At 36.6% G+C, this 22987-nt stretch overlaps 1 protein-coding gene across 3 annotated transcripts in view; it reads left to right on the top strand.

Moving 5' to 3' along the window:
- Positions 1–19740, top strand: part of LOC111391876 (uncharacterized protein At3g06530) — a 38252-nt gene extending 18512 nt beyond the window's left edge. For 2 of the 3 annotated variants that reach the window (XM_023017153.1, XM_023017152.1), the window contains exons 23-39: positions 180–255; positions 418–591; positions 709–777; positions 860–964; positions 11008–11097; positions 12390–12598; positions 12742–12952; positions 13061–13243; positions 13579–13674; positions 13806–13885; positions 13953–14301; positions 15018–15233; positions 15550–16227; positions 16331–16740; positions 17447–17702; positions 18305–18475; positions 19124–19740. In XM_023017153.1, coding sequence (XP_022872921.1) covers positions 180–255; positions 418–591; positions 709–777; positions 860–964; positions 11008–11097; positions 12390–12598; positions 12742–12952; positions 13061–13243; positions 13579–13674; positions 13806–13885; positions 13953–14301; positions 15018–15233; positions 15550–16227; positions 16331–16740; positions 17447–17702; positions 18305–18475; positions 19124–19354 — 3604 coding nt within the window. In that variant the 3' untranslated portion in view covers positions 19355–19740. The remainder of the gene's footprint in view (positions 1–179; positions 256–417; positions 592–708; positions 778–859; positions 965–11007; positions 11098–12389; positions 12599–12741; positions 12953–13060; positions 13244–13578; positions 13675–13805; positions 13886–13952; positions 14302–15017; positions 15234–15549; positions 16228–16330; positions 16741–17446; positions 17703–18304; positions 18476–19123) is intronic. The other variant, XM_023017154.1, reaches the window with a different exon arrangement.
- Positions 19741–22987: the final 3247 nt, after the last annotated feature.

The following is a 22987-nucleotide window of genomic DNA, read 5'->3' as shown; positions in this document are numbered from 1 at the left end:
CAAGTGCTTGGTTAGAAAATTGACTCCCACGTCTTAACTATCTTATTTGGTTGCTTAGTATTATGTACTTCTATAGTGATCTTCTGTTACTCAAATTCCAAATAGTTTTTATGGAATTATGAAAGTAATCACATTTTTGTGTCAATCCATTTAATGACTTTCTTGACATGACTTTTCAGATTTGATCAATCCACCAAAGATGAGATCCTGGTTTTCATGCTTGGCTACAGTCTAGGGCTTTCTGCATATGCAAAGGTTAGTCTTTATAAAGTAATCTTTGGTTTGATAGTTGCTTTGGTCCCGTTTGTACCAATTTCTGACTCAAGTGGGCTAAGGGACACAGTTTAATTTATATTCTGATTTTCATGGCTGCTGAAGATTCTCAGAGGTTTATATGTATTTTCATTTTCATGGCAGCTGAGAATCCTTTCTTTACTCAAAGGTTTGGGAAGTAAAATTATGTGTGTTGTGGGAGTGAGATCATTATTAAATGATCTTTTAGAAAGACGTCATCAATATCATCTTGAAAACAACAGAGCATGTGAGAAATTGTCAAAAATTGAAGTTGACATCTTGTGCCTTTTGCTTGAGGTAAATTCCCTAAATTTTTTCTTATTTCTTGTCTATATCTTTTGCAAAATCATTTTTTGTATACATTATGCAAAGTTCATAAAAAATAAGACATAAATGTCCTTATCCATGTTTTAGAGCTGTACTAGGCACACTTCAGCATATGGTGGACATGATTTTGAAGATCCTATATCAAAGGCTTTGCAGGTCAGCAACTTGTTAACATCCTTTCTGATTGATGTAAATTCTTTCTGACTGACTAGTATCTCATTATTTTCTGCACTTTCAGTTAAATGGTATATACACTGAAGATTCTGCTGTTGTGGAGCCCTGTATTACGGCTTTGAGAAATCTGAGCTCTTCCTTGTATGGAGATATGAGGACCGAAACTCAGGTTGAGTTCGTTTTCAGCTATTCGTATTATGTGTGTGCTATGATGATTCTCATTAATAGGAAAATGAAATATGGTAGGGACAGAGAACCATCACATTACGTGATGATGCCATCGTATTACCTTTCTTGGTCACTATACCATCTATATAACTGATAACAGTAGCTCATGAAGAGGATGACAGAACCTTTTAAGTTTTAGCATGCTAGGTAGGAAGATCTGTTTACAAGTAAAATGAGAAACTAAGCACCGGAGCATAAAACGTGGCTTTGTCTTGTCAAACCAACTGGTAATCCAATTTGTTGGCCGGGTAAGCTATTTGACTGTTAAGGAGGGGATTTTACAAGTGAGTAACATCTTACGTTTCGTGCGTACAACTGGGTGTGGTGGCTTAGGGGTATTTTGGCTTTTTGTTTCCATTGTCTGAGCAAGGTAGAAAGAGACATAGGCTTGTCAAAGGCCATGTCACTCACATCTTCAAGTAGTAATAATTCTGTCCAGCAAGAGGATCCTCCAATAACACTATTTTCAGGTCCTGTTTGCTTTATTGGCTATTAAGTTGGCACAGTTATATCTTTGCCGAAGTACATGTCGGATAACGGTTCATCACCATTAGACAGTTTCTACAATTCTCTGCAATGGTTTGTAGCATGGGCATGGAGTTTAGACCTTTTTCCATCAACTTGGTAGTGACACTGGAATCATTTTCAAGAATGTATTTGCTCATCTTATTTCAACTGTCACTTGAAGGTCTCGTTGTGTATTTCAAAACTCTACCACTGTACTCGCAATGCCAATTTTCCTGTCACATCCTCCTTTGTAGCAACCAACCTCATTCCTAAGCAAGTAACCAAAACTGGCTACTACTTAATTTTCTCTGGTGCTTTCATTCATGTAAGTTTGGTACCCTGGGGAGGAAAAAAAATCCAATATTCTAGAACCATGCTCTGTTCCATTATTCTCCTTTTAGAAGGCTGTTAGGTACCTGCCCAAATTATGAAGCCAAGAACAGAGTAAATTTGTATTTGTATCGCTGAATCAAATGAAATAGAATTGCATATATTTTAACATTTACTCTCTCTCCCCTGGGAAGAATTGGCTGAATGTCCTTCGCATTTGGGATGTCTTCCATTATATAGATAAAGAATACTTACCTACAGTAATCTATCAATGGTACACATATAGTAATCTATCTGTGGTAAATATAATGCATAATTATGTTAATTTAAGTTGTCCATAATCTTTGTTGATATTATTGACATTCCCCTCAAATTGATGTTGGATGGTCTAGAAGCATCAATTTGCTGAGAGTAAACCGATGTCGTCGTTGAGTTATTGCCTTAGTAAATACATTAGTGGTCCGAACATCTATTGTAGGGGTGAACACGGTTCAGTTTGGATGGTTTGTGACAAATTTTCAAACCAAACCATTTAAAGCGGTTTGAAAAAATTTCAAACCAAATCAAACCTCTTCAATTTCTAAACCAAACCAATCTAAACCACCTTTTTCGATTTGGTTAACCACGGTTTAATTAAAAAAATATATAAATCAAACAAGTTAAATCATAAATATTAAATTTAAATATGACGCTAAAATATAAATATTACTATTATTTCGAATATGATGAACACAAGTTCTTCACTTCTAATAATTTAATGCAGTGAAACAATTTGTTCTAACCTCTTAATCAAATATTAATTGGCACAATATCTCCAGTGGTAACATATGATTCGTTCTTTGCATATTGATAAGAGTATAATAAATATATTCATTTATTACAACTAAATGGTGTAAAAAAAGCTATAAAATAAAGTGAATAGAAAGATAAAATACAATAAAACCTTCTATAGCTTTTTTATGAATCATCTAATACTTCTACTTCATCCAAATATTGACGAATCACTATAGGTTCCTTGTTATTGTGTAACTAATTCTTAGTGCAGATCACTGCCTCAACCATCTTTGCACTCAACGAACTCCTAAAGGAATCGAGAATCCGACCACTAGTAGAGAATGCAGACTTAGAAGCAACTGTAGATATTTGAATGGCTAACACATCTTTGGCAATTTGGGTGACAATCTTGTACTTTTTTTCATTCATTTTCCTTCAAGTTAATTTGTCGAAATCATCATTGGTCAAATCTTCACAACGATCATTTAAATCATCTATCAAATCATTCTTCTCAGCTTGAGTTTCCTGCATGAATCTAGCTTTAAAAATTGAGGGAATAGGTATGGAAATTCTTGAAGTATTTTTGTAATGGACTTTGACTTCTAGGTTGAGTAGCATCTAGGTGGGGCTAATGGTGGAGTCATCATTTCCTTATAGCATTCATATAACCTATGAAGCGTGTTTTCAACTTTCTTTAACTTGTTCGCAATTTGTACATCATAAATGAGTTCAAGCCCAACTTTAAGCAATTCCAACTTTCATCTGGGATCAAGAACTGTTGCTATGAACAACAATTGATTAAACTTTTCAAGATTGCCCCAATACTTATCTTATTTTCTTGTCATGCAAACTGCCATGGATCCTATCATACTGTTTGGCTTTTTAGCTAATTCTTTCAACTCCCCATGAATTTCACATATTTCTTGAAAGAAAGTGTTTGATGCTACATATAAAGAGCCACTAATTTTCAATGTCATATCATAAAAAGTCTTCAAGAATCCAACAAATGCTTCTGCTTTGTCCCAATCGACATGTGTTGGTGGTTCATCTATATTTTTCCTTTTAGATCTTTCTTCATCAAAGTAGTTTGTATAGTTTGCATCACTTTCCAAAACATCAAATGTCTTTTTAAACTTTACTGCAACCTGCAACATCATGTAGGTGGAATTCCATCTAGTTGATACATCCAAACACAATAAACCTCGAGATGCAATATTTGCATCCTTGCAGCTCTCTCGAAATCTTTTTAGTTGTGCCGGGGAAGATTTGGCATACCGTACAGCATTGCGAATAGATGATATAGCATTGCGAATTTTTTTTAAACCATCACAAACTTTAAGATTGAGAATGTGAGCGCAACACCTCATATGAATCATTTTTCCTCCAAGAACTAGACCATTCTTCTTCTTCTCTAGAAAAACGCTCTTCAGTTTCATTATTTCTACGTCATTAGATGAGGCATTATCAACTGTCACACAGAAAATCTTATTAATTCCCCAGTCTTGAAGGCAAGATATCAATTCCTTTTTCCTACCATATCACCCTTATGGTTGGGGATTTGGATGAAACTTATGATTCGTTTTTTTAGTCTCCAATCATCGTCAACCCAATGAGCAGTCAAACACAAGTAACTTATATTTTGTATAGATGTCCAACAACCAGTAGTCAAGCAAACACGATGTTTACTCAGTTCTTTCCTCAATTTATTCTTCTCATCGAGAAACAAACGATATATATCCCTAGCAACTATCATTCTTGAAGGAAAATAAAAAGTTGGAAAAAAATATCTTGTATAACATAGAAAACCTTCATCTTCTACATGTTAAAAAGGTAACTTAGATAATATAAAGTACTTAGTAATCTGTTCTCTCACCCCTTTCTGAGTAAACTTGACAAGTTGTCCACCACTACCAACACTTTCTAAAACCTCATCATTTTTAGAGTAATCATAGAAATTCAATGTCTTTTGCTTTTTGTCTTGAAACCTATATGGATACTTCTTGCATAAATCCTCGATATGATTTTCGCAATGTACTAGTCCCACTTTTAGATTGATGCTTATATACTTGTCCACAATAAATACATTCCACAGTTTCATCATTCTTTATATCAAAATGAGCTCAAACATCAGATCTTTTATGTCCCTTCTTACACTTTACACTTTGTTGCATATTCGCAGTTTCACTCTTCATTGGAATTTAATCACCGATCTCACGATTACTTTGTTCTTTTGAAATCGAATCCATATCCGATATCTATATGCAAAAAAGAAATAAAATAAAATAATAATAATAATAATAATAATAATAATAAAAAAAAAATAAATAAATAATGGAGAGGATGTAAAATACCACACTTCTTTTAACAGTTTACTCAAAATCTCTCTTTTTGATTCAGAGAGGATGTTAAAAAAGAAAATCCCTCTTGACATTGAGGGCAATGAAACAACCTTTTTTAATATTTTATAGTTACAGCACTAGTTGTTTATCATTGTTTTGATATGGCTTTATATCCTTATCTAAGTATGTTTTTATCTTTAGCCATAAAATAGGATTATGATATATAATGGAAACCAAACTGGACTACTTGCTCTCTACTTGTTTATTATCATTGTACAATAATAACTATGAGATTATTGCTGGAAAATTTCTTATTTGACTTTTGAATTGAACAAAGACAACCCCCAACGCAACCCAAATTTTGAAGTTCAAACCTTACAAATATTTTGAAAAGGGTGTAGTTATGATTGTAAAGGGTGGGTGTGAATTTGAGGGAGAAGAAAGGAAGAGGAAGGGGTTGCAGAGCTGTTTCTGCTACTGGTGAGTAGCAGCAAAGTAACTACCAAAATCAGCACATATTAAAAAATTGTAAATTCAACATATATTTTACCATCGTAAGCTCTCGTATAGACTGACAATTCACTTTGATGTGTTTTGATCCTTTCATAGAACATAGGATAGCAGTAATTTGAATGACACTAATGTTGTCAGCATCAAGTGGTGTAGGCTCAAGTTGAGGGCAACCAAGCTCCGCTAGTAGACCTCGAAGCCAAACAAACTCAAAGCAAGCAAAAGACATAGCATGATACTCAAATTCAGTGGAAGATTTAGAGACACGGTCATGCTTCTTACTTTTCCATGAAATAAGTGTACTTCCAAGAAACATACACCAACTTATAATTGAGTGACGGGTATCCACACATCTAGCCCAATCAGCATCACTGTAGCTTATTAACTTTGGAAAAGAGCTAGACAGCAAAAGAGATATCGGGTCGTGTAATAGTAAGGTAATTCAAACTACTCACGAACTGATGATACAAGGAGGGATCTGAAAAGAGATCATGCTTCTCTTTGCGATATTTCACTTTCATCTCCAAAGAAGTATCAACAGATTGACTATAGCCAACGTAATCAACTCCTCTGTATACTTATGTTGATATAGGTAAGTCCTTGTTGGAGTTGAAAGCACCTCAAGACCTAAGAAATACTATAAATATCCCAAATCCTTCATATGAAAAGACTCCTTAAGTTGGTCTTGAAGGTGAGATATTAATCTGGATTCGGTTCTGACAATAACTATATCATCTACATAGACAAGAAGAAGCACAATACCTGTCTTGCTTTTAGAGGTAAAGAGCGATGAGTCATATCGAGTTTGAGACTTGCTAGAGGTGACATATAAATCTTCTCTTTAACCATACAGGAAAGCATTCTTGACATCTATTTGTCACAAGGACCACCAACCCTTGGAGGTAGCTATGGTAAGAACAATACAAATCTTTGTTATTTTAGCAACGGGTGCAAAAGTCTCATCATAATCTACGACGATAACCAAGAGTTACCAACCGAGCTTTATATCAATCTAAAGATCCATCATAGCGTAACTTAATAGAGTAGTTAGTTTGACACCAGGAGGACAATGAACAATATCCCATTTGTGATCTTCTTGGAGAGTTTGGATTTCCTCTTGCATTGCTTTCTCCCAGCAAGGTTGGGTAACAGCTTGGAATAATTAGGAACGACCTATGATGCTCGAATTTGAGTACGGGTATTAGGTATGGGTACGTATCTGTATCTAAGTGTCGGAACTTTTATTTTTTTTAAATGTAGGATAAGAGTACATGATTAAAAAGAGTCCAATTTTCAAATATGGGTACATGGGCACGTCTTTTAAACTTCATTTTTTTGCTAATCTAAGATGATATTTTGCATAGTATAAAATATATTATTTACAAAGAAGGAAATTGGTATTGGATAAAGGGTTAAAACGAATAAAATGGAATTTTGGGGTTTAGTTTTCAATTATGGGAATTATTAAATATTATGTAAAATAGAAAATGAGGGACTTAAATGCAATTTGAACTTAGTGGATCATTAAGTAACACTATATGGAATTCATTTTCATCTTATACAAACAAAACTCTAAACCACCATTACAGAGAGGGAAAGAATGAAAAAAGAAGATAATGGAAAGAAAAAAGATAGGAGGGAAAACCTAGCGCCGCAGTCTTTCTCCATCATTTCGACGTCGACCGTAGTTTTATAGAGAGCGAAAATGGGAAAGAAGAGAAGGGAAAGTACAGAAAAGAGAAGGAAAAATGACGAAATGTTCGGTTGAAATTTGGAGAATTCGATACATATCTCATACCCATGTCGTGTCATGTTCGACGTGGGTACTCTGACTATTTCAAAAAGTCCGAGCATCAGAGAGAACTGTAATATGACAAAAGGTTGCCAAGAAACCATACCGATCAGGAGGTTGAGTGGATTGCCTAAGAGTAGTGAAGTCTGGAGATGGATTAGGGTCAGGAAGGGGCGGTGGGGCTGGAAGCTGTTGTCTTCGATATACTAACGTGGTTTAAAACGTTCAATGGAGCAAGCCATCCTCAAAGCTAAGGAGTGGAGCCAAATCAAAAGAGGACTTGATATGCTGCTGGAAGTAATACTGGTTCTCAAAGGAGACCACATTGTGAGGTAAGAAAACGATTAGCAACACCATCATAACAAACAAAATCCTTATGGGCAATATTGTAAGAAGCACATCGTACAAATTGAGTAGCAAGATTATGACATTTATGAGGGGATAAATGAACAAAGCAAACACCCAAAAGTACGCAATATGTCATAGATAGGTTGTGTATCATTCATGCGAAAATGAGGCAAGTCGAAGCCCAAGTGTTGAGCAGGAAGTCGATTAATCAAATGTACAGCTGTAAAGAGGGCTTTGACCCAAAATCTAGGCAGATCTGAAGATTCCAAGAGTAAAACTTGGATTATATCTAATAAGTGACGATTCTTTCTTTCAGCTAACTTGTTCTGTTGAATAGTATACGGACACGATCATTGAGAGATATTCTCCTTTAATTGCAAGAAAGATTGACAATCATGAAACATATATTCCCCGCCATTGTCGAATCTCAGAATTTGAATATTGGAAGAGAAGTAAGTCTCGTGTAAGCTACGAAAGTCTTAAGAGTAGTATAGACCTCACTTTTAGATCTAAGAAAATATATCCAAGTGGTCGACTGAAATCATCAATAGATGTAACAAAATATTTATAATGAGTATATGAAGTGATGGGTGCCATGCCCCAAACATTACTATGAATAAAGCATCTATCGACCCGATTGCAAGAATCAATAGTTAAATTGGAGAGCTGAAACTGATTTTGTTACCAAAAAACCATGTTTCGACAATTGAGACAAAATTAAATTAATACGATGACCTAATCTCTTATGCCAAATTTCATGTTTAAACCCAACATTAATACAAGCCAAAGGCATAGCGCTAGGAATTGTAAATTGTAATGGGAATAATCGTCTGAATTTAGGCCCTCTCACAATCACCTTCTCCGACCCTTAATCTCGCACAAGACAATCAGCATGAGAGAAACACACCACAGTTATTATCAACCAGCTGACCAATCAAAATAAATTCAGTGGATTAGCTCGGAGATGTAAAAATATTATCAAAAGAAGATCCAACATCACCAACAACAGTTATTGGAAAGGTGCTGAAATTAGCAATTTGAATGTGTTGTGTGCCATTATAGCGCCAAATGTTGCGCAAGGAATCAGAACTACCTGTTATATGATTTGACGCCCTTGAATGATTGAATCAACCAACCAAGGAGAAGAAATAACTGGACCTTTACCTTGTAAGCCCAAGGTAGAGAAGGCTGAAACGATCACTTGTTGAACCGTTTTTGTAGTTAGACTTGGTTAATTGGTGCTAGCTTGTGGAAGACGGGGTTCTAAGGTCATGTACGACACTTCTTGATGAAATGCCCTGGTTGTTTGCAGTAATTGTAGACTTTTCAAGGGCAAGTACGAGCAATATGATGATATCCTTTGCAGTAAAAACATTGGAGTTTATCCTTTCCTCGTCCTTCGTTGCATATGCAACAGTTACCACATCAGATGAGGATATATCAGCTCCCATGTTAGCCTGAGTAGCCAGCCGTTGTTCCTCGCGCAAGAGTTCACCTAGACACATTCAACGAAGGAACCGGATTATGATTCAACAAACCTGCTCGAACCACTTTAAATTCGGGTCGTAATTTCATAAAAAATTGATCGTGTTACCAACCTTTTGTAGTCCTGATAAGACTGTCGCAGGGAGCTTAGCATGAATTATCCCTGAATACTCACTCATCAAATTCTGAAAATAAGAATAACATTGCCCAATAGTAAGATTACCTTTAGTGTAATTAGCAACCTCTAACTACAATTGAGATTGCTGTGTATTGTTGTCTTGATAATAAATGCGCTTTGAGTACTCCCACATTTTCTTAATAGTAGTGAAAGAGCGTAAGTTATTCAACATGTGTGTCTCCATAGACCCCAAAATCCAAGAAATGATACGAGCATCCTTCGTGTCCCATGTACTCAGATCCTTAGCATCCCCAGGTGCTTTAGAGGATTCATTAATATGACCCCAAAGCTCCTTTCCTTTTAAGAACATCTTAAATTGAAATTTCCATATGGAATAATTATGTTTTCGCGAACTCAACACAAAAGATGTCAATTGACAGAGCTTTTTTTAGTGGAGGAAATCACAAATTATATCCGTCCAAACAAATTTTCACCAAAAAAAAAAAAAAAAGAAAAAAAAAATTCCTACTCCAAAAATTAGCCCACAAAAAAATCAGGCCCAAACTCAATCAAACCCCAACAGAAATCAGACTGCGGCCCAAATTAATTACCACTCGAAGGCAACTCATTCCAAAATCAGCCCAACAAGAAAATCAGTCCCCAAACTCAAATCAACCCACAAAATCAGTTGCTGCCTAAACATCCCACACAAAACAGAGATCGCATCTATCCCACAGGACGCCTGAAACGCGAGACGCCAAGAACACACAAAGGCGTTGATCGAACACGCAGAGATGTTAGAGAATCGCAAATAGAACTTCGACCACCGAGAACACGATCGCCCTGAAGAAGACATCAACCAGAGATTGGATGACATGAAATGCTGGAAGGAGCGACTGGAAACTACGAAATTTGTTGAATCAACGAAGATCTCGACCAAAATTTGATCGACCCAAAATCTCTAAAATCGAGAAGCCACCCAGAAATCAATGAACTCGGACTACACCGAAGGTAGAAAAAAATTGAACGAATTTGAAGATTTAGCGATTGATACTATAGGCATGGCACTGGTACTATGAGAATAATTGGCTGAATGTCCTCCCCGTCTGGGATGTCTTCCATTATATTATATAGAAAAAGATTACATGCCTACAGTAATCTATCTATGGTATACATACAGTAATCTATCTATGGAAACTATAAATATGGTAAAACAATGCATAACTATGTCAATATAAGTTGTCCATAATCTTTATTGATATTATTGCAACGTCCCCCGGGCCATCCTTTCACCTAAGTCCCAGTAATAATGCTGAAAACCTGGAATTTGTGTCTTTTGCTTGTCAATTCACTCTAAGTTAATTGTTTATACCTACAACAAGTATGAAATCGATTAAATCATGGAACTACATTGGTTTACTTGTACTTAAGAACTTCTTCACTTAATCTTATATCTTGGTTTTTGATAACATTAGGTGTAGTGGGTATTTCACATTTCAAAATCCTTTTAAAATGCTAACTATTATGGTTGCACATTGGATTTTTATATGATAGCCAATATATGGGTGGCATAATTTTTCTTTATGATGGTGTCTTCTGTTCTGAATCTCCTAAGAAGAAAACTACATACTAATCTTTCTGCAACTTAAATATTTAAATATTGTGCTTTAATTTATGGTTTCTATGTTTTACATCATATATTACTAGAATTTGGCAGAATATATTTTTATATCATTATAGTATTTTGTGTCTGGAATTCATTTCTACTTGTGGTTTAACAGGAGTTCATCTTTCAAAATATTTTGATTCTGTTTCGGAGCGCCATGGGTGATATACAAAATGCAGCTAGAGAGGCCTTGACGCGAATTCATGTTTGTGCTGTCTTCTCTGTTACTTTTTTAATTTCTATGGATAATTTTAACCAGATTTTGATCGATTGCCTACTTCTAAGCTATGTTTGAATCTGTTGGACAAATGTTGGTTGTCTTCTCTGTTACTTTGTTTATTCCTATGGATAATTTTATGCCAGATTCTTGTTCGATTGCCTACTTCTAAGCTATGTTTGAATCTGTTGGACAAATGTTTGTACGTGAGAGAGAACAACATTGATTCTGTTCACTACCAAACCTGCTTATATGGTCTTTCTTGAATTATTTTTGAACTATTGTAGTGTTATAATGGTATTTAACCTATAGCACACTCGCCTTCTGTAGGAAGTTCTTGCTATCATCCGTCTGTATGTTATAGTTTTCAAGTCCAAGTGTGCATCTGTCCCTTGCTTGTGAAATATCTTCTTATCCTTTCTTGTCATGATGTCTGTTATGGTGTTGTAACATCACATTTCATGATACTTGAAACTTTATTAGATTTTACACTTCTACTACAGACACTTAAATAGTCTTGCTCAGAGATCGTTTAAGGATGACTTGAGGTTGATGTTCCAATTATTGTTCTGAGATGACAAAATAAATGATAATTTGTTATCAATGTATAGCCTCTTTAACATAAAACCAGTTCTCCTAGAAACTTATTCTGATTGTTAGGGTGCAACTTTTTCTGTTACAGATGTGTGATATCAAATAAACACTAGTTGCAACATATGTATCATTCCGTAATATTGATATTCAGAAATTGGATTGGACAATGTTATTTTTGGTGGATGGGTGATTTAAAATGGGTACCTGTTTAGTTGGGACATAGAACAATGCCTCCATCGGCAAAGCAGCTTTTGGGGTATTAAAACCTTAATGTTGTATGTCCACCTCTGGTGGCCTTTTATTTCCAGCCACATGTTGAGAAGAGACTTTGGCAGTTACAAAGATTGGTGGCTAGTTCAAACACTAAAATTTTTAACTTAGAGAAGATTGATGATAACCCAAGGTCCTGAGGGTCTCTATGCCAGTCATCATTTTTATTTTTTATTTTTTTGAGTTTTTACCCCTATAAAGTGATGTGGACAAGGTAATTTTATTCTACGTGATTATCCTTCTGTGTTTATTGGTGTTTGTATGTTTTTTCTTGTGATGTAATACAGAGATATTTGCTGATGTCCAAAAAGCAATGGTCATGGAAATTTCTGTAACACTGGAAAAACTATTTTCTTACTTCCTTTTCCAGTTTCCTCAACAATAAATAACTTGATAAGTCAATTCTGATCTTGCAGATCAACTCTGCAATGGTTGATCGGGTGCTTAATTCAATTTTGGGTCAGAATCACTGCTCAGTTGGGTTAGCTCATGGGAAGAAGAGAAAGGGAGCACACAATTACCAGAATCCTGATCCGTATAATTTAATACAACACAGAGAAAATACACTACTACTTGTGAGCTCCTTACTTGACGTATTGCTCCTGAAGAAGAACATAGAGAACAGGTCTGCAATAATTTTTGAATGCAGATTTAGTACGTTCTACTGTGATTGTGATCTTTAAATTGATGTGTTTTCATTTACTTAAACCCAAAAATTTGGAACATTTGCTTTCTTGAAGCTGATGATTTCCAATTATATGTTTGTAGATCTTCACTACTGGGTCCATTATTTAAGCTTCTTCGCATGATATATATGAATAACGAGTGGCCGCACAAGACTACTGACAAAGATACGAAGCATGAAACTTCATCTGGTACTCTTCAGACTTTATCTGACACTGCCGCTTATATTCAGCAGACTCTGCTATCTACTTTGGAAGATATCAGTGCTTCCCTTGTAAATGATATTCCGGGAAAGGTTTTCTCTAACTTTTTCTCTAATATTTATTGACGTGTATCCTGTCATGATTCAAGTATTATGGGGCTTCTCTTCTTCTGATCGCAAGTAATGCATGTTTTATGTCAGGGTGACATTGTTCAGAATTTTGACTTGGAATTGTTAGTCAATTATGCCCGCTCTACAAGTGATGCGATTACCCGCAATCATGTCTTCTCGTTACTTACAATTCTTACCAAAATTATACCCGACAAAGTTTTGGACTACACAATGGATATCATCACTGTGATAGGGGAATCTACTGTTACACAGGTTGGGTGTTATCGTGGATGTGTACCTGAAGAATTCTTTTTCTTTTTCTTGACTTCATTTGATAATTGTGCTTGTGTGTATGCACTCTGTGAAGATATCAACATTTGATTCTTTTCTAGATTCCATCATTATTTGCCTTTGAAGCAATTGGGCGTTGCTCTTTAACGAATGCTAACATTCTACTATTATCCTGTTTATGTTGCTGATGGTTTGCATTAAGTGACTGCTGCAGCAAATCTTGGCTTCTTATGCACTAGCTCTGAGATTTTAAGCCCACTTCGTCATTTAAGCTGTGTATTTTTGAGCCCTAAATTAATCAATTGATCTTTCTGTAGTGGGATAGCTATTCGCAACATGTGTTTGAAGACCTTACATCAGCGGTTGTACCATGCTGGATATCTAGGACTGACAATGCAGAGAAATTTCTTCAGGTAATATTCTTACTAAGTTTTCTTTTGTTGGCATGGGGTTTCTGCACTATTCAAGTGTTTTCTGGTGCACTATGTGAGTGATCTCTCGCTTCTGTTTGGATTTTTTGCATATTAATCCTGACCTTGTTCAGAACTCCTCTCAGATTTTCGTAAGTATACTGCCTCAAGTTGTGGAACAAAGGAGGCTCCCCATTATTGTGCACATATTGAGGTATAAATAGTTCATCTGTTGTTTTGGTTATATGGCTTTCACTTTCTCTGACTAGGTTGCTTCACAGGACCCTTGGAGAAGCTGATAGTTTGGGTTCTCTGCTCTTCCTCCTCTTCCATTCATTAGTCTCAAGGAAGAGCTTATTTAGTCTTAGCAGCAACCCTTCCTTGGATCAATTAACCAGTATCATCAATAGACAGTGGGAGTATGTATTTGCTCTTCAGCTATGTGAGCAATATTCATGCACAATATGGCTTCCTTCTGTAGTTTCATTGCTTCAGAAAACTGGAAACAGTAATCTGAGTGAAGATATGGTTCTGGTGATCCTGGCCGCTGTGCAATTCATTTCAGACAAGCTGCGAGATCCTGAAATTGCTTACAAGCTTGATTCCGGAGAAGATTTGAACAAGATTCAGGTATGAACCATCCGTGCCTTGTTTTAAACTTTCTATCAGTTGGTAAGCACTGGGAAGTGAAGTTTTTAATATTGATTTTATAGCCTCATTGAAGTGTGTAAATTAGGATGTGAGGATATACACCTACAAGTGGAGGTGGCATCAATTGAGGATAAATGAAGGGATTGATGACTTAGATGGTTGGGAGATGTCTTTGTAGATATAAAGTAGCTTTTGTTCACAAAGAGCAGTGGAATTATAGTAAAGGGGGTGGTGAACTACTCCTATTATGGCATGAGGCGATTGCCCAAAAAAAAAAAATAAATGGAATTTTTAGTTATTTGCAAGCTTTGCTATCTATTCTGAGATATCCAGTAGCTTTAAGGAGGCTGCAAGTGCTTGGACGTGTTTGTTTGTAGCAGGTGCTTGGATGTGTTTGTTTGTGGAAGTTCTTTTACTTTCTTTCCCCTCCTACCAAACTCCTCACCAGCCTTGGTTTTTAATTTGGAGCCATTCAGAGAAATCTTGCCATTGAGATGATCATATCATTTGTTTAATGTTGAAGTACCTAGATTGATGACCTGGTCCTAATCGAGTGGATGAGTGTAAAAAACCAAATTCTTTTAGAAACTCTATTCAATGAGACCATGTTGCTAAAAGTAATTCTAATCTATTTATGAAAATTCAGAATGTTCTGAAGTTGGGTTTATTTAACTACAGCTAAAATGAATATGCAGGTTACTGTTGGTGCACTCATGGAGCAAGTTGTCTTTCATCTACAACTGATTAACTCGAAAAGAAAGCATATTAGTCTTCCCTCTGTCATCAGGAAAGAACTGAAGGAGTATTTCCATGCTGTTTTAAAGACTGTTACTAATGGCCTGCTACCAGCAACCTACTTCTCTGTCATCATTAATTTACTTGGCCACGTTGATAGGAGCGTGAGAAAGAAGGTAAAAGACAGTCCTTTTGCTTCCTGTCTGTCTTGAATGGGAGCAGTTTCGAGCAAACAGAAATTGCTAAAACTTCTGGCCGTTCAAGATAGCATAGATCCTCCATTGAATGGGGATTTTTTCTGAAACCTCTTACTTTTTATTAAAATGATTTAAGGCTTCTTAGTCAAAAAATATGTGGCCCATAATGTTACTGTCTCTGTGACTCTCTTTTGCACTTGCACATTCTTTTCTGATTTAGGAATTTTTGCTTTAATTATCAATTTGCAGGAGTTCTAATCTTTTATTTATTTATTTTTGTATTCATGTGCAACAGGCTCTTGGAGTTCTGTGTGAGACGGTGAAGGATTCCATTACCATTAATGCAAAGCTTGAGAAAAGAGGACTAGTTTCAAGCATAAGGAGCTTATGGCTTCATCTCGATGAGACTTCTCTGGAGTCATTTAATAACTTGTGCTTGGAAATATTAAAATTAGTTGATTGCCCTGATGATGACTCAAGTACTTCACTGAAACTGGCAGCTGTATCAGCACTGGAAGTTTTGGCCAACAAATTCCCGTCACATGATTCAGTCTTCAGCATGTGCCTTGGATCTGTTAGCAGAAGAATCTGTTCAGACAATTCTTCTCTCTCTTCTCGTTGCCTTCATGCTACTGGTGCACTGATTAATGTACTTGGGCCGAAGGCTCTGCCTGAACTTCCGGGTATCATGGGATGTGTGGTAAGGAAATCTCGTGATGTCCCTTCTGTGGCTGCAGAAACCAAAAGGATTGTGGACAGGACTACTGGATCATCAAATTTGAAGGACACCCTCTCCATTTCTATCCTTCTCACCTTAGAGGCAGTTGTTGATAAGCTTGGTGGATTTCTCAACCCATATATGGCAGATATTTTAGGACTTATTGTGTTGCATCCGCTTTATGTTTCCACCACTGAGCCAAAGTTAAAATTGAAAGCTGATGTCGTGCGAAAGCTCATTACTGATAGAATCCCTGTAACTTTCCCAAATGCTTCCTATTTTATTTTTTTCAGCATACTTTTCTGATAAAATAAATTACTAATGTTGGAACTTCCTCTTGATATTTGATTTTGTTCAGGTTCGGCTTTTGCTCCCACCAGTGCTGGGAATATATTCTGATGCTGCAAAATCTGGGGAGTCAAGTTTATCAATTGTTTTTGAAATGCTAGGCAACTTGGTTAATTCGATGGATAGATCATCTATTGGTGCCTATTATACGAAGATTTTTGACTTGTGCTTGCTAGCACTTGATCTTCGCCGCCAGCACCCTGCATCAATTAAAAATATCATTATTGTTGAGAAAAATGTCTTAAGTGCGACTGTTACCCTGACCATGAAACTAACCGAGACTATGTTCAGGCCTCTTTTCATCAAGAGTATTGAATGGTCTAGTTCAGATGTTGAAGATAGTGAATATACTCCCGGACAAACAATTAATCGTATAATTTCCTTCTATGCATTGGTCAACAAACTTGCTGAAAACCATCGGTGAGTTAGCTACTGATTTATCCGATAGAGCTTTTGGTCCGCCATGTAGGTTTCTTGAAAGTAATCTACGTTAATGGTTATCGTTGCAAGTAAGCTAGTATTCCAAAATTTGATTTGTGGGAATTTGAGACGAATAGACATTTTATTTCATGTCCTGACATTCTAATGTTTGAGACCAAAGTGATGTGTAATGGGCGTGATGGTTACATTGTTGACATGGATATCAGTTTTCCACATAATATAAGAATTAAATGCCACATAAAATGAGGATGTTATGTGAATGAGATATTGAATGGCAACAATTTTTAAAAAGATCTAAAATCATTTATTAAGTGATACGTATTTGTAGGATTTGTTAAAATTATCCCGCCTGAATGTTTGTCACCAGGAGGGGATATCGATTATCTCATGGATTCTCCAAAAATCCCCAATCCCCATCTGCCACCTGGGAAAAGAAAGTCTTGCTATTCTTGCTTCACCATCCATCTTGGCCCCATTGGATTTTATATTTGTCACTCGGAAATTAAATTTGTAGGCTCATGCCATCATTTGCATGAACCTTGTGGCTACTTAAGGAATCGTGTCATCGTTGGTTTTGTTTTTTAACCCAAAGCAATTATTTTATTTAGAATGTGAATGTTTTATCTCATATCCTTGTATGTTTCATAAATCTTTGTATGATTCAATGGTTTTCATTTCATTGCAGATCACTATTTGTGCCTTACTTCAAGTACTTGCTCGATGGCTGTGTTCAGTATCTTGTTCATGCTGGTGATACAAAACCAGGCCTGGTTCGAAAGAAGAAGACAAAGCTTCATGAAGCAAGCAATAACTCGAAGGACAGAGATGTTGGATTGTCGCTTGAAATGTGGCATCTAAGGGCATTAATTTTATCATCTCTACATAAATGTTTTCTCTATGATACTGGGAGCCTTAGATTTCTTGATTCATCCAATTTTCAGGCAAGGATGCATCTTACTATTAAATCCCTTTTGCTCCATGTCTTGACAACTTTGTTGCACTGTAAATAGTGTCAAATATTGGGCCTTATGCGGATTAAATTTTGCCATTTCTTGGATGCTTCTGCAAGTGGATTGTTTATCAACTTTTTTTTTCCCTCATATTTGAAAGTGAAGCAATCAATCTGATCAATTGTGTTTCCTCCTTTCTGGTAATGTTGCTTTTGCTCTTTAATTAATTATTAGATCTGGATGGTTTTATTTTGTTATTATATATTTTTATGGGATTGGAGTTGGGTATTGGTTTCTGGTTTGGGGGTGGAGGTGCCAAGGGAGGTTTTGTGTTATGTAGGACAATTTACGTAACCCTAGTAATGATCATATTTAGGACTATTTCATATTTTTGCCCACACTCACTATATGTCAGACGAGACTTCAAGAAACGGTAGTTTTCCGATTAAATGACTTCTTTGTTCTTTTCCATCTTATTGCAACAAACATGACTACTGACTTCTGTATACTTTAAAATCAACAATATTTTACGTAGTCTGGTGCAGTTTCTTCATTTGTTTCTTTTCGAGTGAATGTACTATTTCTTATTTCAGGTTCTTCTGAAACCAATTGTGTCACAACTCGTCGTGGATCCCCCAGTGTCTTTAGAATTATATCCAGACATACCATCGGTGAAGGAAGTGGATGATTTGTTGGTTGCCTGTATTGGCCAGATGGCTGTTACTGCTGGTTCTGACCTTCTGTGGAAGCCGCTGAATCATGAGGTCTGCAAAATATACCCTTCCAGTAATCTGATATTCTGGCGTTGGTTTGTCTTTATATTGCATATTTTTAGTATTATCTATCTTTAGATCCACAGGCAAATCTAAAAACATAAAAGAAAAACATATTTTACCTTGATCCCTTCACGTATAAATTGCTAATTATTGATTGCTGCGTTTATAAATTCACATCCTTCTCCTCTCTCTCTTTTACTATTTGTTTTAGTTGGCTGATAGGTTTAATTGTTCTAATTTGATTTGTAATATAACTTAGCAGTAACTTATTTTGGCTTTGAGATCCATCTCTTAGAATGATTAATGGAAGGATTCAAGTAGAGGGTGGGAGGGGATCTTGACTCTCTCTTCTAGGCTCCATCAGTATGGGGATTTTGGTTCTGTTCTCGTCATTTATCCCATGTTTATTTAACACCAATCCCACCTTCATTTGATGCTAAAACCATTCCATTCCGACATATATCTAATTCTGCACAAACACCACCATTATAATTCTACTCGGAAAGGTGATGGCCCAAGTTTGTTCGAAGTATTCTGATAGTTGAGTAAGAGGTCAACTTGTGGGGAAAATGTAATCAACCAATACACCATTCTAATTCTCCATGTTACCTTCTAATTTGGATTCTTCCAATGCAGGTATTGATGCAAACTCGTGCTGAAAATGTACGGCCCCGTATTTTGGGTCTCAGAATTGTCCAGTACCTTGTAGAGAAATTGAAAGAAGAATATCTGGCATTTTTGCCCGAAACAATCCCCTTCCTTGGTGAATTGCTCGAGGATGTTGAGTTGCCTGTCAAATCTCTTGCACAAGAGATTCTGAAGGAAATGGAAACACTGAGCGGTGAGAGCCTTCGGCAATACCTTTGATTGGTATTACTTCTACCAAATCTAATCTGCCAAGAAATTGCCTCCTTTGCGATGTACCACTAGCAAGCAGAAGACATCAGGCACTTCTTTTTCACTGTATCTATTGCCAATTTTGTTAGGTTCTCTGCGGACGGCTTTTGTTGAGACGTGTCATATTTTAGTTCTCAGCAAAGCAAGTTGTAACAAGTTGGTTCTTATTTGAAGACGCAGTAGATGGCAGTTTCCTTTTATCTTCATCGTAGCCATAACTTCTCTCCTGATTGTGCATTGAGAGGTCTCTTTAGCGTATATTTTCCTGCTATTTATGCCAAAAAAAAAAAAAAAAGTGTGTGGCATTTATAGTAAAGGGAAATTTGATTCTATTAAAACATGTTTTGGTTTTTTGACCTGCTGGAATCAGTCTCTATTTTGGGTTTAACATGCTAAAATCAATTAAACACAACTTTATATTTTTCTCGATTTGGTGTACTCCAACTCTAGGTTGCCCTCCTTTCTTCTGAGTAGAAATGCTGCTGGACTAAACTATAGCGAACATTATTAACAATAGCATATATATATATTTCATATATATTTTTTATTTTTTTTTACACAGTGAGTATAGTGCTGTAAGAACAATGGGAGCCAATTAGTTAACTACTACATTATCAACTGGAAACCCACTCGGAACTATCAATTCTCCTGCATATTTATGACACCCGCTAGCATATAATCAATATAAACTAAAACTACTACTATGGTTATTTTCAAACAAAAAATACTTTCAGAAAGCTTGTATTTGATTTTGATGTAGCACAAAACAAATTCTCGAAGTCTGACTTCAGATTTATCAAAAACAATACTAATCTCAATGTTTCCTAGTTTACAGCACCAAACTGCACTTTCATGCACGAAGCAAGAAGTGTCCTATTATGACTGCATTATAGTCTACTCATTGGCCGCTGCTCTCTCGCAAGACTCCAGTGGCGGCTCTGCACATGGCAGACCTAACATCACCAACCTATATGATTTTGGTGAAGCCCTTTCTAACCTCTCTCCATCATCTCCTCCTCAAAGCTTCGTCCCGAGGATGGCGTATTGGAACGAGTAGAGCGTCAATGAATTTTTAACAAGAGTAAAGAGATGTAGTGAGTTAAAAAGAACGATAACTAGAGAACAAGAGAGGCAGAGGATAGACTAAGGACTTAGGGAGGTCAGCGTTCTAGTGTTGCTCCCCGACCCGACCATTCCATCCTATGGAATGGATTCGGGGTCGTTCCTTAAGGCAGCCTCATGCTCGTCATTCTTGAATGTACGAGCCAAAGGCTTTTCAGAGTCATCCAAGTCTGGTACTGAGTTGATGTACCAATAGTCATCCATTCCTTTCCTTGATTAGTATACAAAGATATAAAGAACCCCCCTTACGTCACATTCACAGGTTTTGTGCCAGGATCTCTGCTAGGTTTGCGTGCCTTGGGTTTATCCTTCTCGACAAAGAATGTTCATCGAATACTTATTATTTTTTCTCTTCATTCGAACCTTTTAGTTTCACCGTGTTGTAACAGAGATAAGTGCCTGAGCCCGGCTGTTAGGCAGTGGAAGCTGCCTGAATGCTGGGTGCCTCGCCACTGTATGTACACGATAGCTGGGAGAGGGGGGGCTGTAGGTGAATGAATCTACATGTGGTAAAAAGAAAGTGGCACTTGAGGCTCCCATGAGACAGTGCAATCTGCTGTGAGAAATGTGTTGGGAGGCTGGTGTCATTCCTTGCAATGGATTTACATATGATCATTTGATTGGTACAAAGGTTGGTGGAACAATACTTTACTTAATTCATTCCATTTGGCTATTTTGAAAAGGGAAATATATATAGGTGCTACTAATAATTTTGTTGCTTGGATGTGGTTGCACGTATCATGTACATCTTTATGATCACTATCCACTACTGCTGTTTAAGGACTGCTGTTTGGATTAATAGGCTTAATATTGGTGTTTTGCGAAAAGATTTCAATGGGGAAGTATGTTAGAATTGTTAGGAGTATGACTCAAATAGGAGTCTTTTGAAGAGGCGTATTTGATTTGGACTAGGAGAATATTAACCTAGGACTTCAAGGAAACTAAGTTGAATAAGCAAACAAAATCCTGTTGAAATTGTGTCTCCTAATTGTAATATATTTTCTTACCTTTTAGGACTCTTCTAGGTTTGACCTATAAATACAACTCATTTGTCAATTTTATTAGATGTAACAGATAAAAGTCAATTGCTAGATTGCTTTGTATTCTCTATATTGTTGATTTAGTAAATACTGTTCCTCTGCGTTAATCATTTTGTTCCTCTTTACAATTTAAACCTTGTTTCGTGGTGTGATCTTGTTTACTTCAATATTGTCATTAAATCTTGTTCCTTAAAATCTGATTTGGAATTAACTTGTGTTATTGGAGCTTCTGTGCTCAACATGTAGTAACAGAGCTTGGTTCTTCTTTTGTGGATTGACTGAAGTTTTTTCAGAGATGACTACCATGAGGTAAGACATTCCACTGCTGGCTTGCAATATAAGGTTTTCTTTGTGGCAAGTAAAGATGAGGGCTATTCTAACGCAGTTGGATTTGGATAATGCGTTGCTGGGTTCTGAGAAGATGCCAGGTGATTAGACAATGGAGGAGAAACAACGGAAGGATCGGAAGGATGTGTCATTAATTCATCTTCATTTATCCAACAACATTCTGCAGGATATCTTAAAGGAGAAGACGGTGACTGCTTTGTGGTGAGTCTAGAGCAGTTATTTATGACTCAGAGTTTTACCAGTAAACTGGCTCTTAAATAGAAACTGTATTCCTATCGTACGGTAGAAGGATGATCATTGGAAGATCACATTGTCGTGTTCAAGGAAATAGTTGAAGATTTGAAAACGTTGGACGTTAAGTATGATGAAAAGGATCTTACCTTGATCCTGTTGTGCTCGCTGCCTAGTTTTTATGCGTCGTTTCAGGACACCATCTTGTATAGCCGAGATACTTTAACTATAGACGATGTCTATGATGCTTTGCACTAAAACGAGAAGATGAAGTATTTGGTTGGAGCTACATCAAGGGATGGGGATGTTCTTGTATCTCAAGGTGGTCGACGGAGAGGCAGATCGAAAGTCAACTTTACCAATGTGCATTGTTACTACTGCAAAAGAAAGGGACATATTCGAAAGGATTATGATATGTTGTAGGCTAGAGGTGATTTACCTGCAAATCGTGGAGCGCAACCTTTGACTTCAGACGAAACCAATGTAGTTGAGGATTTTTCAGATGGTGGAGATATGCTGTTGACCGTAGCATATGATGTGGAATCTAGACCTGATGAGGAGTGGATTCTTGATTCCGCATGTTAGCACCATACGTGTTACGATAGAAATTTATTTCAGACATATGAGGCTGTTCAGCAAGGTGGAGTCGAGTCAGATTGAAGCTTCGGGATGGAACATTTAGAATAATTGATCAGGTTCGACATGTTCCTGACCTGAAAAGGAATCTCATTTCGTTGGGTACCTTGGATGCAAAAGCGTATAAATTCTTTCGAGGAGGTAGAGTCTTGAAGGTCCGAAAGGGAGTTCGGGTTGTATTGGAGGGACGAAAAAGATCCCAGTTGTACATTTTGCAGGGGAATGC

Source organism: Olea europaea, unplaced genomic scaffold, assembly GCF_002742605.1.
Source record: "Olea europaea var. sylvestris unplaced genomic scaffold, O_europaea_v1 scaffold855, whole genome shotgun sequence".
In the NCBI taxonomy this organism is placed as follows: Eukaryota; Viridiplantae; Streptophyta; class Magnoliopsida; order Lamiales; family Oleaceae; genus Olea; species Olea europaea.
Note: the sequence above shows the minus strand (reverse complement) of the source record. Positions and strands in the feature narration are given on the sequence as shown.